The sequence below is a fragment of the Chinchilla lanigera genome, unplaced genomic scaffold, assembly GCF_000276665.1.
Source record: "Chinchilla lanigera isolate Chin_1 unplaced genomic scaffold, ChiLan1.0 scaffold00098, whole genome shotgun sequence".
Classification (NCBI taxonomy): domain Eukaryota; kingdom Metazoa; phylum Chordata; class Mammalia; order Rodentia; family Chinchillidae; genus Chinchilla; species Chinchilla lanigera.
Genome location: NW_004955499.1, coordinates 998,188 through 1,012,299, shown reverse-complemented (window position 1 = coordinate 1,012,299; position 14,112 = coordinate 998,188). Strand labels below are relative to the sequence as shown.

The 14,112-nt window shown below is 61.1% G+C and overlaps 2 protein-coding genes across 3 annotated transcripts in view; both read right to left on the bottom strand.

The window, feature by feature from the left end:
- Positions 1-349: 349 nt before the first annotated feature.
- Il3ra (interleukin 3 receptor, alpha (low affinity)) lies at positions 350-7,868 on the bottom strand (the record flags this gene model as incomplete). Its single annotated transcript, XM_013505601.1, is given in 8 exon segments — positions 350-525; positions 605-737; positions 1,022-1,136; positions 1,904-1,924; positions 2,768-2,869; positions 3,058-3,170; positions 6,121-6,226; positions 7,628-7,868. Coding segments are annotated over 7 exon segments (718 nt in total), but the record flags the coding sequence as incomplete, so codon positions are not given.
- A 4,141-nt stretch (positions 7,869-12,009) lies between these two features.
- LOC102006686 (granulocyte-macrophage colony-stimulating factor receptor subunit alpha) overlaps positions 12,010-14,112 on the bottom strand; it is a 13,050-nt gene continuing 10,947 nt past the window's right edge. Inside the window, exons 10-13 of one of the 2 annotated variants that reach the window (XM_005406506.2) lie at positions 13,709-13,838; positions 13,380-13,479; positions 12,716-12,797; positions 12,010-12,341 (exon numbers count right to left, since the gene is read on the bottom strand). In XM_005406506.2, coding sequence (XP_005406563.1) covers positions 12,264-12,341; positions 12,716-12,797; positions 13,380-13,479; positions 13,709-13,838 — 390 coding nt within the window. In that variant the 3' untranslated portion in view covers positions 12,010-12,263. The remainder of the gene's footprint in view (positions 12,342-12,715; positions 12,798-13,379; positions 13,480-13,708; positions 13,839-14,112) is intronic. The other variant, XM_005406507.2, reaches the window with a different exon arrangement.

The window sequence follows — 14,112 nt, the reverse complement described above, 5'->3', positions numbered from 1 at the left end:
TACGCCTAGACCTTGGCTTCAGCCTCCAGGACTGGGCCACCGAGCTCTGCTGTGTGTCAGCACCCGGGCTGTGGGATTGCACATGGCGGCCCTGAGGGAGTGAAACACCTGCCCACAGGTCTATGTGGTCCTAGTTTATACCCAGCGAAACTACCCCTAGCCCATTTCTCCCGTCACCCCTTCTGCCCAATGGCTGGGTGTCTTGTTGGGCACCCGACCCCTGGTTATACCCAGATGGTCCCACCGCGCGGTTCATCCCAGTGGCCCCTTGAGCTCCCCCTGGCGGGTCCCGCCGCCCCCCATGGCACGGAGCCACGCGTGTGGCAGGAGGGTGCCCGGCTGTACTCACGGATGGATTTCAGATCCACGGTTAGGTCTGCACAGGGCACGCGGGCCGCGTGGGTGCCGCTCACGGTGATCATCATGTGCTCCGGAAGGGCGGACACGGCGTCGAAACGACACCCGACGTTCCTGCCCTGGGCGTCCCTGGTGTAATGCGGGCACACGCCCGTCTCCTGCCCTAGCCTGTCCCGGGAGCACCCGGTCAGCCCCGAGGCCCGGCTGCCTGCGCCCGGGACAGCCACCCCGCGCGGTGCCCACGCACTTGAGGTCCTTCCACGACAGCTGGTACTGTGCGTCCTGCGGGGCCCCGGGGCCCACGGCCCAGCTGCAGAGCACCGGGCCCGTGTCGTGGACCTTGCAGCTCAGGTTCCTGGCCGCCGCCTCCATCCTGCCATCTGGCTTGGGAGACCGGAGCGCCCTGAGCCTGGGTGAGCTCACCTTGCTCCCGCCGGGCCCCCGTAACTCAGAGGGATCCCGGAACCCTTGCCCCGGCTCCCCGCACGGCCGGATGTGCAAAGCGGGATTAAGAGTGCAGACAGGGTCCCGCCAACTACGCGTAAGATGCCTCCGGCCACCGTGATGTGAGCAGCGCTGCTCCCCGTGACTCTCCACCATGACGCTCCCGCCTGGGAGCAGCCGGCCATGGACTGCACCCTCTGCAGCCGCGAGCTCCCCTCACCTGGCTCGGGAAAGAGGATCCACGCTGAGAAGGGCGGCTGCCTCACGGTGACTGTGTAGTTGGTCACAGTGCACAAGGACATGGCGCTGTACTCACAGAATTCGTTGTCCTCCGCCTTAGGGACACACAGGGACAGAGGGGCGCACACAGCACCCCATCCGGGCATGGGGCGGGCTCGGCCCTCACCAGCACTGGCTGCCCTGCAGAGAGCTGAAAGCAGCTGCGTGGCCGGGCTTGTGGTGCACACCTGGGACCCCAGCCCTCGGGAGGCTGAGTCAGGACGATCACCACGAGCTCAAGGCCAACCCGGGCCACGTAGCAAGACACTGTCTCCAAACAGCAACAAAAAATCGTGGCTGGATTTCAGCTGACTCCAGGCATTCCTGGGGTCCAACCACATACATGGGATACAGAGCCAAATACTGCAAGAGTTTATGTATGCACAATCTTACCATGTAAAACTTTTCTTGTTAGGACAGTGTAACTTCTCACACAAATGCCTGTGTGTTTGTTCAAAACTGGGTCTTGGTTTTTTTGAAACAGGGTCTTGCTATCTAGTTGCTCAAGCCGGGCGTGGTGGCGCACGCCTGTCATCCCAGCACTGGGGAAGCTGAGGCAGGAGGATCGTTGTGAGTTCCAGACCAGCCTGGGCTACAAAGTGAGATCAAGGCCAGCCTGAACTGCATAGAGAGACCCTGTCTCAAAAAGAAAAAATAATATAGTTCCTCAAACTCATTATGTACCCAGACTGGCCTCAGATTATGGCCATCCTCCTGCCTCAGCCTCCCCAGTGCTGGAATGATAGGTGAATTTACACACAGAGAGACACTTAGACGCAACGCCGACTTCACAGGCTGGCGAGCCCCTCCCGCGGCCACTTACCTCGTCTGTCCGCGTCACGCCCTGAAGAGAAAGAAATAGCAACGTCTTACAACGCTAAATATTCTTACGTCTATAAAAGCTTTAGTAACACCACCTCCCGTCATGAGAAGCACTGAACTAGCTGGGCACAGTGGCCCGGACCTGTCGTCACAGCTCCTTGGGAGGCTGAGGCAGGAGGATTTCAAGTTTGAGATCGGCCTGGGGCAGCTTGGTGAGACCCTGTCTCAAAATGAAATGTGAAAACCAGTGAGGGTACGGAACCCAGGACCCTCCCTCTCAGCTCCACCCCCATCCCCTTTTCAGCTTTTATTTTGAGGCTGGGTCTCACTAAGCCCTGAAATTGTGCAGCCTCCGCTCCACCTTGAGATCCTCCTGCCTCAGCCTCTTGAGTGCTGGGATTACAGCCATGAGCCACTGCACCTGGCTTCGTTTCAATGTTTTCAAATCCTCCCCTAGACTTTCTTCTGCACCTTTCTGGGCTAGGAGAACGTCTAGATCCTAGTATATTGGATTTGCCCTGGTATTTGCTGTGGAATAACAATCCAACCTAATCTTTTTCTTGTTGTTCCTTTCTTTGCTTGTTTGTCTGTCTGAGACAGGGTCTGGCTATGCAGTTCACACTGGCCTTGAGCTCACTTTGTAGCCCAGGCTGGCCTCGAACTTGCAGAGATCCTCCTGCCTCAGCCTCCCAAGGGCTGAGATTACAGGCGTGCACCACCATGTCCGGCTCCAACCTAATCTTGTATCTACAGCCTCTAATGAAGCCGTAAGTCTGGAAGCGCTGCCCCTGCAAGGGGAAGGGACACTGGGGGTTTCCTGTGGATGCAGTTACATCCCCAAATGCTTGTTGATTCACTTTCTGACCTCCAGGGCCTCGGGCCGGGACAGTCTGTGGAGATGGTGTCGTACAGAGCTGGAGGTCAACTGAGTCCCCCGGCAGCACGCACCCCACAGCACCGGGTGCTGCTGAGAAGAAGACACAGACGCACACGGAAGGACACGCGTGTGTGACACGAGGAGGGGCTGGCGTCTCTGAGCTCAGGAGCGAGGGTCCCTGGCCACAGCTGGGTGAAGAGGGGCCTGGGTAGCTGTGCCCCAGATTCACCCGGGATGGGGCCGGCAGCCTGAGGCTGGGTGCTGGGGACTGGGTTTACCGTGGAGTAGCTGGTTTTGAAGCATTCGATGCCGGATGGGGTCCCGATCAGGTCCCAGGTCAGCCTGCCCGTGCTGGGCTCCACCCTGAGGTTCCTGATGGGTGCCGTGGGCCCTGGAGGGGAAGGCTGAGTCAGGAGGATCACAGGACTCAGGTCAGGAGGAGGAGCCGGGCCGCTGTGGCTGAGCTCGCTGGTCAGCCCGGCATTCGGGCGGCTGAGGCAGGAGGATCTCTGTGAGTTCGACACCGGCCTGGGCTACATAGCGAGATCCTGTCTCTCAAAAAAACCAACATAATACATAATAAAATAAGTCAACACAAAAGACTCATTCAGAGCTTGCTAAGGTTTGATCTGTGACCTCTCCCTGGGGGAAGGCGGATACAACAGCTGTTTTCAAACTGCCCCTATGTGTGATCTCCATCTGTCCTTATGAAGACCCAGACTTTGCTCAGTAAGTACCCAAGCCAGAGGAATGCGTCAGTGTGGGGCCGGTCACTGTGGGGCCGGCCGTCTCCTCCTGAACAGATAACGCAGGCCTCAAACACACACCCTGGGAGAATTCTTCTTTTTTTAATTTTTTAATTTTTTAATTTCTTTGTCTTTTTGAGACAAGGTCTCGCTATGCAGTTCAGGCTGGTCTTGAGCTCACTTTGTAGCCCAGACTGGGCTTGAACTCACAAGGATCCTCCTGCCTCAGCCTCCTGAGTGCTGGGATTACAGGTCTGTGCCCCTACACCTGGCTTTTTTTTTTTTTTTCAATTTGTTTGCAGCAAGTGCAAGGTCGTGAGTTCAATTCCTGGTACTGGAAAAAAAAACAACAACAACAAAAAAATTTGTTTGTTTTTGGTTTTTCTTTACATTCCTTGTGGAAACATTCTTATGCATGAAACCACAATTTTTGGTGCTTCTTTTTTTTTTTTTTTTTTTTTTTTCTCTTTTTGAGGCAGGGTCTCGCTGTGCAGTTTAGGCTGGATTTGAGCTCACTTTGTAGCCCAGGCTGGCCTGGAACTCGAGAGATCCTCCTGCCTCAGCCTCCTGAGTGGTGGGATTACAGGGGTGCCCCACCACACCTGGTTTCAATGGCTTCTTCTTTCTATTTTTCTTTTCTTTATTTTGAGAGTGAGTCTGCCTGACTTGGCACATTGCTTAGGCTGAGCCAGAACTGGGGATCCTCCTGCCTCAGCCTCCCAGACTGCTGGGAGGTCAGGCGTGCGCCCCCGTGCCTGGCTGCAATGCTGTCTGAAATTGTACATTCGCTTTTGATAAATCAACACCAAGTGTCCCCCATTAGGACAGAGCGGTGGCCCGGTACCACTTCTAGCGTGCTCACTGTGTGTCATTTATCAGTGAATATGAGAAGCGTCCGAGGTGAGGCATAGTAGGCAGGGAGGAGCTCCGGAAACTTCGGAGGCAGAGTCAGGTGCGTGTGTGCTGCTTACCAGCCACCCAGCAAGGAGCGGGTCCTACAAAGCACACACGATGTGTGGGTTCCGTTCACAGGGACCCCGGCACGGTGGCGCACACCCGTCCTGCCAGCACGCTGGGAGGCTGAGGCAGGAGGGTCACCTCAAATTTGAGGCCAACCTGGGCTATACCTCGGTCTCAAAACTAAATAGATACCCGAGCAAGGTGGCGCACGCCTGTCATCCCAGCACTCAGGAGGCTGAGACAGGAGGATCACTGCAAGTTCAAGGCCAGCCTGGGCTAGAAAGTGAGTTCAAGGCCAGCCTGAACTGCACAGCGAGACCCTGTCTCAAAAAGACAAAAAAAATTAAAGAAACACATAAATAAAGAAAAACAATCCAAAGCTCCAGCGAGAGTAAGGCCGGTGTACAACCCCCGGGTGTTGGGAAGGGAGGCGGGCAGACTGTCCTCAGGCCTGAAGGTAGTTTTATTACTATGGGGCCCAGGCTGGCCTTGAACGCCTGGAGATTCTCCTGCCTCAGCCTCCTGACTGCTGGGATGGATGACAGGTGCATGCCACCTGGGAAACTTTCTTCTCACAGGGACCAAGCCCCAGTCACCTCTGTCAGAACAAACCACACCGCAGCTAATGATTCGCTTTGTTTTGCGAGCCAGGGTCTCACTACGTAGCCCAGTCTGGCCTGGAAGTCGCGGAGATCCTCCTGCCTCAGCCTCCCTCCCATGCGCTGGGTTCTCACAGTGCCTGAGAAGCCGTGTGGACCCCCCAACGCCGCAGCGTTGAGGGCAGGCGTGCCCAGCCGCGGCGCTTGGCAGAAAGCCACTTCCTCCTGCGGTCAGCGTGGCACTCCGTAGTAAAGTCCGTGACCCCAAGTGGCCACAGAGGAGGGGTCAGGCTCCGCCCTGAGGGCCGGCAGGGGCCGTGGGCAGGATCAAAGGTCACTGAGCTGCCTCCGGTGGAGCCATCTGTCCCGCCTGGACCTCATCCCCTCAGCATCCCGGGAAGGCTGAGTCAATGACGCCTCTGCCTGGCCTCACCGGCCCCGGCAGCGGATCGCTCTCTGCCGCCTGCTCCTCGCCCTCACCGGGTGCCCTCCGTGCGCGTCTCTGTCCTGATCACCCGCACTCTCCAGGAAGAGACGTCACCCTGTCCCGGGAGCCACCCCTGGGGGGGCCTTTTACTGGACAGGGTGTTGCTAAGTCTCTAAGTCACCGGCTGGGCTGGAACTTGAGATGCTCCTGCCTCAGCCTCCCGGAGCGCTGGGCACATGCCGGTCACGTCTTGTGCAGACCCGCGTTCCGACTGGGGCCGCACCCAGCTCCCGGGCTTAGGGCGGCGACCTTTGAAATGGGGACCTGCAACCGCTGGGAAATAGAAAACGTGCATCGAGCCATTTCCTGTCGGGAGGGCAGCCCGCCCGGTGCTCAGACCGCTGTGCCAGCGTCCCCGCCCCGGCCTCGGTGACCCGCACTGGGTTTTGCAAGACTCCGGGGTGACTCTCCGTGACGGTTGTGCCAGCTGTGACCGGGACGGGGGTGGGGCTCGGGTGCGGCTTAGGGACGTCCCAGCCGCGGCTGGCACACTCACAGGTGTGCGGGGGGCCCGAGCCCGACCCCCGCGCCCGCGCATCCCCAGCCTACCCTGGGCGGCCGGCCACGGGCAGCAGGCGGGCAGCAGCAGCAGCAGCAGCGGCAGCATCTCGAGCCACAGGCCTGGCACGGCACGTTCCGGGACGCAGGACGCTGGCTGCGGGGAGGGGACACGGTGGGGACACGGCTAGCACACGCATGGACACGGGCTCGACGTGGGCCCTGGGCGAGGCTGCCGTCCCGGCCCGCAGCCTGAAACGCGGGGCTCCTTCCACGAGGGTCCCTGAGTGTGCCAGTGTGCAGGCATGCGTGTGCACATGTGCGTGTGTATGTGTGTGCGTGTGCCGTGTGCATGGCCCGCGCTGTGTGCTTGCGTGTGCACGCGTGTGTCCGTGTCTGCGCCCCTGGCCCGTTCGGGGCCCGCGGGACCCTGCAGCCCGAGGCCGTCCTTCCCGGCCAGGGCGGGACCGGGCCGCGCTCCAGCGGGAACAAAGCCGGGAAGGAACCGGCGCCCCCCGCCCTGAGAGCGCCGCCGGGCCGGGGCCACTTCCCGAGCGGCGGGTTTCGGGAAATCGGCCCAGCTGCACGGTCGGGCCGGAAGGGGGGACCCCAGGGATCTCGGCTGGGGAGCGGGGCCCTGCAGCCCGCGCCGCTCCGCGGGAGCCCAGCCCCACGCCCCAAAGGGCTCGAGCAGGAACCACCCGAGGGGCGCTGACCCTGGGGCTCCCTCAGGGAGGATTCAGTGCCCGGCCCCTCCCCGGCCGGCTCAGGCAGCAAGCAGAGAGCTCAGCGCCTGCAGGGTCCTGCTGCCCCCGGGAGGCTGAGGCAGGAGATCCCCCCAATTTAAGCCCAGCCGGGGCAAATTCACCAGACTCCCCCTGTCAAAATAAGCAATAAAAAAGGGCTGGGGGTGCATGCCTGTAACACCAGCACTCGGGAGGCTGATGCAGGAGAATCACTGCAAGTTCAAAACCAGCCTGGGCTATAACGTGACCTGAAGGCCAGCCTGAACTGCATAGCAAGACCGTGTCTCAAAAACTAAATATATATATATAAAATGAATTTAAAGACCAAGTTGCACAAACCCAGTGATGGCGTTTTTCTCCTGGCTGAGCTGTAAGGATGCATTATGTGCCTGGAGAACGCTGAGACCCCCGGAGCTGCACCCGGAGCCCTGCTCCTGCTCATGGCTGTGTAATAGTCCCACGCACAGATTTGTGCCTCTGTTACAGATACCGCGCTGCCTCAAGGCTTTGGCTTCCACGAGCTCTGCCGCCACACTCACTGGTCACATCATCGCTTCCCGTGGGGACACTCTGCAGACATCATCAGGACCTCCCGGCTCAGGCATTACAAAGTCTCCCCACCCCCGGTTGGAGCTGGATCTCCTTGCAGAAATAAAAGCGGGGCCAAGGGTGTGTGGCCATGTTGCCTAGCAACCTCCCTGCAAAGGGCCACACCAGTTGGAATCCTGCGTCCCGGGGAGCCCGGCGTCCCCTGAGTACGGCGGCTTCAACCCCGCCAGGTCCTGACACCCCCAGCCGGGGCGGGCGCTCACCCCGACGTCGCGGCGGAGTCCCCTGCGATCCGCTCCTGGCCTCCGCTCCAGGCTTGTCTCTGTCGCTGGCTGGAAAATCCGTCGGGTGGAACCGGAGCTGCAGGGCTGCTGGGTGCTGGGGCGGCCCCACCCTGTCCCAGCTGTCCACGGGGCCCCGCTGCGGCTTGCCTGGAAGGAACCACACGCCGTGTCACTTTCCCCCTTGTAACTCTGCCCCCCGGTTCCCCTCCTGACGATTATAACTGCCGCTCCCCACAGTTAATTGGGCAACTTCCTGCTCTCTCCTCGGGGGCCGCGAGCCAAGCCCCGGCCTGCCTGGCAGAGGACAGTGGGGATTTTATGGGCCGTGCGTGATTTTCCTCTGCACGCCAAAGTGGCTGCCAATGCCCTTGCCCTCGAGGAACCCACTCTCCTGTCGGCAGCACGTTCCTGGTCTGGCTCCTGAATCCCACCCGAACCTGGACTAATTCCGAACCAGCACCCAGCACCCACTGGGACTCGCCCCAAAATGTAGGGCCCCAAAATTCAAGGGAGAAAGACTTTGAGAGGGGGCGGTCCCCCGTCACCTCCCTAGTCACCATCACCATCGTGTGCCGTGTGGACTCGAGCGCCCGGCGTCCTCCCGGGCTGGGTGACAGGGACGTCACAACTCCCGGCCAGAAGGACTCCCAGTGTAGCCCAGGAGGGAGCATCGAACTCACAGAGACCCTGCTGCCTCAGCCTCCTGAGTGCTGGGACGACACACATGAGCCACCATGCCTGGCCCTGGGCCTTTTTAGCTTTTTCTTTTTTTTTACTTGTGAGAGAGGGTCTCATTAAATTACTCAGTTACCTGCCAGGACTGGACTTTGGAATCCTCCTGCCTCAGCTTCCCAAGCGCCGGCCTGACACATGCCACCTGCCTCAGCAGTGCGCATATTCAGTCCTCAGCAGCGTCCGGGGTCCCCGCTCCTCCTCCGGCCGCTGCCCCGCGTACCCAGGCGTGGTAACCGGCGGGAGGCTGCGCAGGAGAGACCCTGCCCTGCGGCACCTGGAGGGGCCCAAGACCTCGCCACCACCCCCGCCTCCGCAGTCCTCAGGCCCCAGCCGGGCAGCGAGGTGCGGGAGCCTTTGGGGACCGCGTTTATTTCGCCAAATTTAAAGTGACTTGCGGTGGCCGGGCGTGGTGTCAGCCCAGCACTCTGGGAAGCTGAGGCAGGAGGGTCTCAAGCTCCAACCCAGCCAGGGGAATTTAGCAAGTCAGCGAGACTCTGTGTCAGCATCAAACAGGGCTGGCCGGAGCTCCGTGCGGGGCCCCGGGGTCGATGCCAGGGCTTCCGAGAAATAAAGTAAAACCCACGGCCGTGAGAGGGTCTCTGCCCGGCAGCGCGGGGCGCGGAGGAAGACCGGCTCTGAACTCCCAGCTCCGGCGCCTGGACACAATGTTGCAGCCAGCAGCGATACTTAGTGTCCGGCAGGAGGCGGTACTCTTCCCTCTTCCCCAGACCGAGGCAGGGTCTCATGAAGTCACTCAGCTGCCTAGACTGGGCTGCAGTGGGGGAGCCTCCTGCCTCAGCCTCCCAGAGGGTTGGATGGAAGTGTACGCCGCACGCCGGCTCGCATGACTCTTGTGAACCCCGTGCCGAGCCCCGTGGCCCTGGGGCTGGGGACCGGGTGGCAGCAGGGAGGCCAGGCGCCGACAGAAAGGAGGAACCGGCCCAGGGCGGTGGTGGGTGCAGCTGGTGGTGGGGACCCGCACGGTGGCCCCGAGGGGTGCTGGGAGCGGACAGCAGCTGTGTGGCGGGACTCACTCGGGGTCCCCACCCGAAACTGCGGGGAACCAGAGCCGGGTGTGGCGCTGGTGCACACCTGCCATCCCAGCACTCAGGAGGCTGAGGCGGGAGGGTCGCTGAGAGTTCAAGGCCAGCCTGGTCTCCACAGTGAGACTCTGTCTCAAAACACACGACAACACAAAAGGAAGCTGAGGACCCTGAACCCCAAACATGAGTGGCGTGGGCGGGATGGGGGACCGCTGACAGCGAGGGGGCGGGGCGGACAGCACGCGTTTACATACAAGCAGTTTTTTTCTTTGTCTTTCTGAGACAGGGTCTCGCTGTGCAGTCCAGGCTGGCCTTGACCTCACTTTGTAGCCCAGGCTGGTCTTGAACTTGCAACCATCCTCCTGCCTCAGCCTCCTGAGTGCTGGGCTTATCATCATGTGTTTGAACAGGGCCATGCATACCATATTCAGACAGAAAGCAGACCACCTGCGGACCCCGCTCCCCAGGGCTCGGCCCTATTTCCCGGCCCGGAGTTACAGCAGGGTACTGGCTACACTCTGGTGTGATAATAAAGCGACTTCACGACCGCAGCCTCACTCCCTGCACCTTGCTGTGCACCCTGCTCCCTCTCCCTGCGATGCCAGGTGCTGAAGCTGTTGGTGCCGGGAACCGAACTCAGGACCTTCCGCTGGATTCTGTCCGGGGCTCAGAATGTGCAAAGCGAAGCTCCCCACCGGGTCGGCTTCCCAGAAACCCTGGGTCCGGCCGCTCCTGGACTCTGCGGCACCCGGATGTGCGTTCAGCCGGCCGGGCCGCGCGCCTGTCACCCCAGCGCTCGGGAGGCTGAGGCGGGAGGGTCGCTGTGAGCTCTAGCCGGGCCTGGGCAGCTTGGCGAGACCCCGGCTCAGAGTGGACGGGAAGCACACGGCGCAGCTCCCCCAGGGCCGGAGGAAGCGAGTCCCCGGGACCCGCGGGCCCCTCCAGCCTCGGTTTCCCGGAGGTCATTGCGACACGGCCTATGGGTGCCTGAGCCCGCATCCGCGGCCCCGTGATAAGCAGCTCTCCCGAGCCGCGCTGTTTTGAAATCCAAGTCCTCCTTATCGGCCGCCGAGGCCTCTTTCGAAATCTGGACGTGGCCGCAGCTTTCTGGCCGGGCTCTGTTTCTGCCGGACGCACGTCGAGGGCATCGCGGCGCGGCACGGTGGGGCGAGCGGCTTGTGCACTGAGCGAATCCCTCCTCCTTCGCGCCGCTCCCAGCCGCTTCTGGAAACCACCAGGCCACTTTCAGCTTGACTTTTTTTTTTTTTTTTGCATGCCTGTCATCCCAGCACTGGGGAGGCGGAGGCAGGAGGGTCGCTGAGAGTTTCAGCCTAGCCTGGGTTACAGGGTGCGTTCAAGGCCAGCCTGGATTACATAGTGAGACCCTGTTTCAAAAGAAATTACGATGTATGATGGCTTCAAGATAGATAGCTAGCCGGGTGCGGTGGCAAATGCCTGTCATCCCAGCACTCGGGAGGCTGAGGCAGGAGGATCTTTGTGAGTTCGAGACCAGCCTGTGCTACAAAGTGAGCTCAAGGCCAGCCTGAACTGCATAGTGAGACCCTACCTCAAAAAGACAAAAAGGAAAGAAAAAAAAGATAGATAAAGTGGATGGCCAGGTGCAGTGGTGCACACACCCGTCATCCCAGCACTGGGGAGGCTGAGGCAGGATGATCGCCCCGAGTTCAAGGCCAGCCTGTGCTCCACAGCGAGACCTCTCTACAAAACACCAACAAATTTTTTGGTCAGTAGCAACCGGTTTAATACGAAACAGGCCACAGGCTGGGCTCGGGCTTTTCAGAAAGCAAGAAAGCCGCAGAGACAAGAAAATACGTGCAACCAGCCCGGCACTGGGGGAAACCGAGGCAGGCATGCAGGCGGCTCGGGGTCACGGGATGCAGCCCGATTTCTCCCAGGGCAGAGGGGCGGGGACATTCTACACTTCACAATGAGATGTTTTGTGTTTATTATGAATTTCTGTGTCGCAGGAAAAGGGCTGAGGTCTGCTGGTGCCCGCGCTTGGGGCACTGCCTCGAGTTCCCGCACGTGAGTGTGCACACTCACACGCACGCGCACACACTCACACGCGCGCACACTCACGTGGTCTCACCTGCCATGCGCACCGCAGCACTTCCGTGCTACGAGAGGGCACGTTTCCCCGGGAACAAACACAAATGCGTCACACACACACACACACACACACACACACACACACACACCCGTCACAACTTCCCCCGGGGCGGACACCAAGCGGTTTTGTTGTTGTTGTTGTTTTTAATATCGTTCTTGGGTTTTTTTGTCAGTTTTGAGACTTGCAGAGATCCTCCTGCTTCAGCCTGCTGATTGCGGAGATGACAGTGCCGAGCATTTCTGATCTTAGCAAAGGGGCAAGGCAGGGGGCAAGCTGCAAAATGTTTTACCTTGTTTTGTTCTGCTTTGTGTCCCTCCCTCCCTCCCTCCTTCCCTTCCGTTCTTTTATTTATTTATTTGTTTATTTTTCCCGGTACCGGGAATCGAGCTCACGACATCCCACTTGCCAGGCAGGCGCTGCGACGCTGAGCTAAATCCCCAGCCCCGCTTCTGTTCTTTCTATTTCCGGTGCTGGGGATTGAACCCAGGGTGTGCGCACAGAGCTCCGTCCCCAGCCCTTCTTTAGTTTTTCCCCTGAGGCCGGGTCTCGCTGACTCTCCGAGTTGCCCAGGCTGGGCTCCAACTTGTGATCCTCCCGCCTCAGCCTCCCGGTTGTGACCTTACGCCCCTGTCGGAGACGCGCCGTGCACGTGGGCCCCCAGCGGGTGGGAGAGCAAGCGAAGCCTGCAGGAGGGTGCGCGGGGGGATCACTGCGGCTCGTCCACCACCAGGATGTCTTCGGGCTCCAGGTTATCTGCCTCAGGCCCGGCCTGTTTCCCGGTGACCTAGGAGGGACTCCACGTCAGGGGTCAAAGTCCCGACGCTCCCAGCGAGGCCGCTGTGACAAAGGCAGGACGCCGCCCGACAGCCGGGAGGCGGCAGTAACTTGTGCTTCCACGTGTGAGCCCAGTGGGAGAGAAGAGAGAAGTCGCTCCCTCTGTGCTGGGGAGTACTACACAGCCATGAAAAGGGAACGAGGAGGCTGCCTCAGCGGCTACGTGGATGGACTTGGGGCGGGGCCACGCCTGCCCGCTCTGTGACTGGACAAGGACTTGGCGTGGACACCGGGCTCCTTGCGCTTGTGGCACGCCGCCATTGGTCAGCTCTGGGTCGCCCTCCCACCCCGTCACCCCGAGGGCCGCGGTCGGGGTCTCCTCACCTCCTGCTCCCACACGAACGCGCCCGTCAGCTCGTCCTTCACCTGCGGCACGGGCGGGAGCAGCCACTGCCCCAGCGAGGACCTGCGGAGGGGACAGGCTGCCCAGCGTCCCTGGGAGACTGAGCAGATACTCAGGGGGCCGACTGGACCCCGACTCTCCGAGGAGCCCCAGGGTAAGCACCTCCAGGGAGGCTGAGGCAGGACTATCTCAACATCCCGGCTTAAGTCTCCGTGTGCAGCGCCACCTGGTGGCCGTCTGCGGAGCTGCAGGTCGAGGGCCCTCTGCTTTGCTGTTTTGGAGGCTCCGCGGCGCGGGCTGACCTTGAACCCACTACACGGCCCCAGCCGGTGTCCAGCTCGTAGCGATCCTCCTGCCTCAGCCTCCTGAGCGCCGGAATGACCGGCCTGCACCACCACTCCAGGCCCTGTCCACACACTTTCAACTGAAAGCTGGGCCTGAGTTTAGGATTCTCCTGCCTCAGCCTCCTGCTCAGCTGGGATTACAGGTGTGCCCCAGTGGGCCCAGTCTTGCCAGGCTGTTTCCTCTCTGCCCATTTCACTCTTGCGCTTCCCTGGGTTGAACCCGGGGCCCAGGCTGGGTTAGAACCTGAGACCCTCCTGCCTCAGCCTCCCGCAGTGCGGGCAGACAGGCTGGGAAACACACCTTCTGCAGACGACCATCATCACCACGGCGCACAGGGTGATGGCTCCCACCCCTGCCAGCACCCGGGCCAGGGTGAGGCTCTCGTAGCCCTGCTCCCGGCCTGCGAGGAGGGGACGCAGGGGTCAGAGCGTGGCATGGCCCCCTGCACGTCCGGACCCGCTCTGAGCGGGACCCGGGATACACGCGGCCGGGGGAGCATCGACCCTTGGGTTTCCCGGGCACGAGATGCGCAGTCTGCAGCTCGGGGCCTGGGCTGGGGCTGGGGCTCCCCACTGCAGCCTGTCCGGAGGGAGCACCCCAAAGACGCGTCCGGGGCCCCCGAGCCTCACCGAAAGGGACAGCAGCGCTCCACTCGCTCCAGATGGTGCCGCGCAGGTGGCGCACGCGCAGGCGCACGGAGCTGCCCGCCGCGCCCTCGGGCAGCGGGTACCGGTTCTGGGCGTGTCCGCGCTGCAGAACCTGCGGGCGGGACGCGGGGCTGGGGCGCTGCACGGTGCGCAGAGCACTGAACAACAGCACCGGGCAGCGGGGGCCGCGGGTCCCGGACACGCAGACGCCCCATTGTGGGGACACACGGCCAACGCATGGGCACCCGAGGCTGCGTCCTTGTAAGGGTCTCACATTCATCCAATCATCCGCCCATGCACCCACAGCCCATCCATCCGTTTACGCACCTACCCACGCACCCCTCCACCCACGCATCCATCCACCCATCCATCCATCCATCCATCCA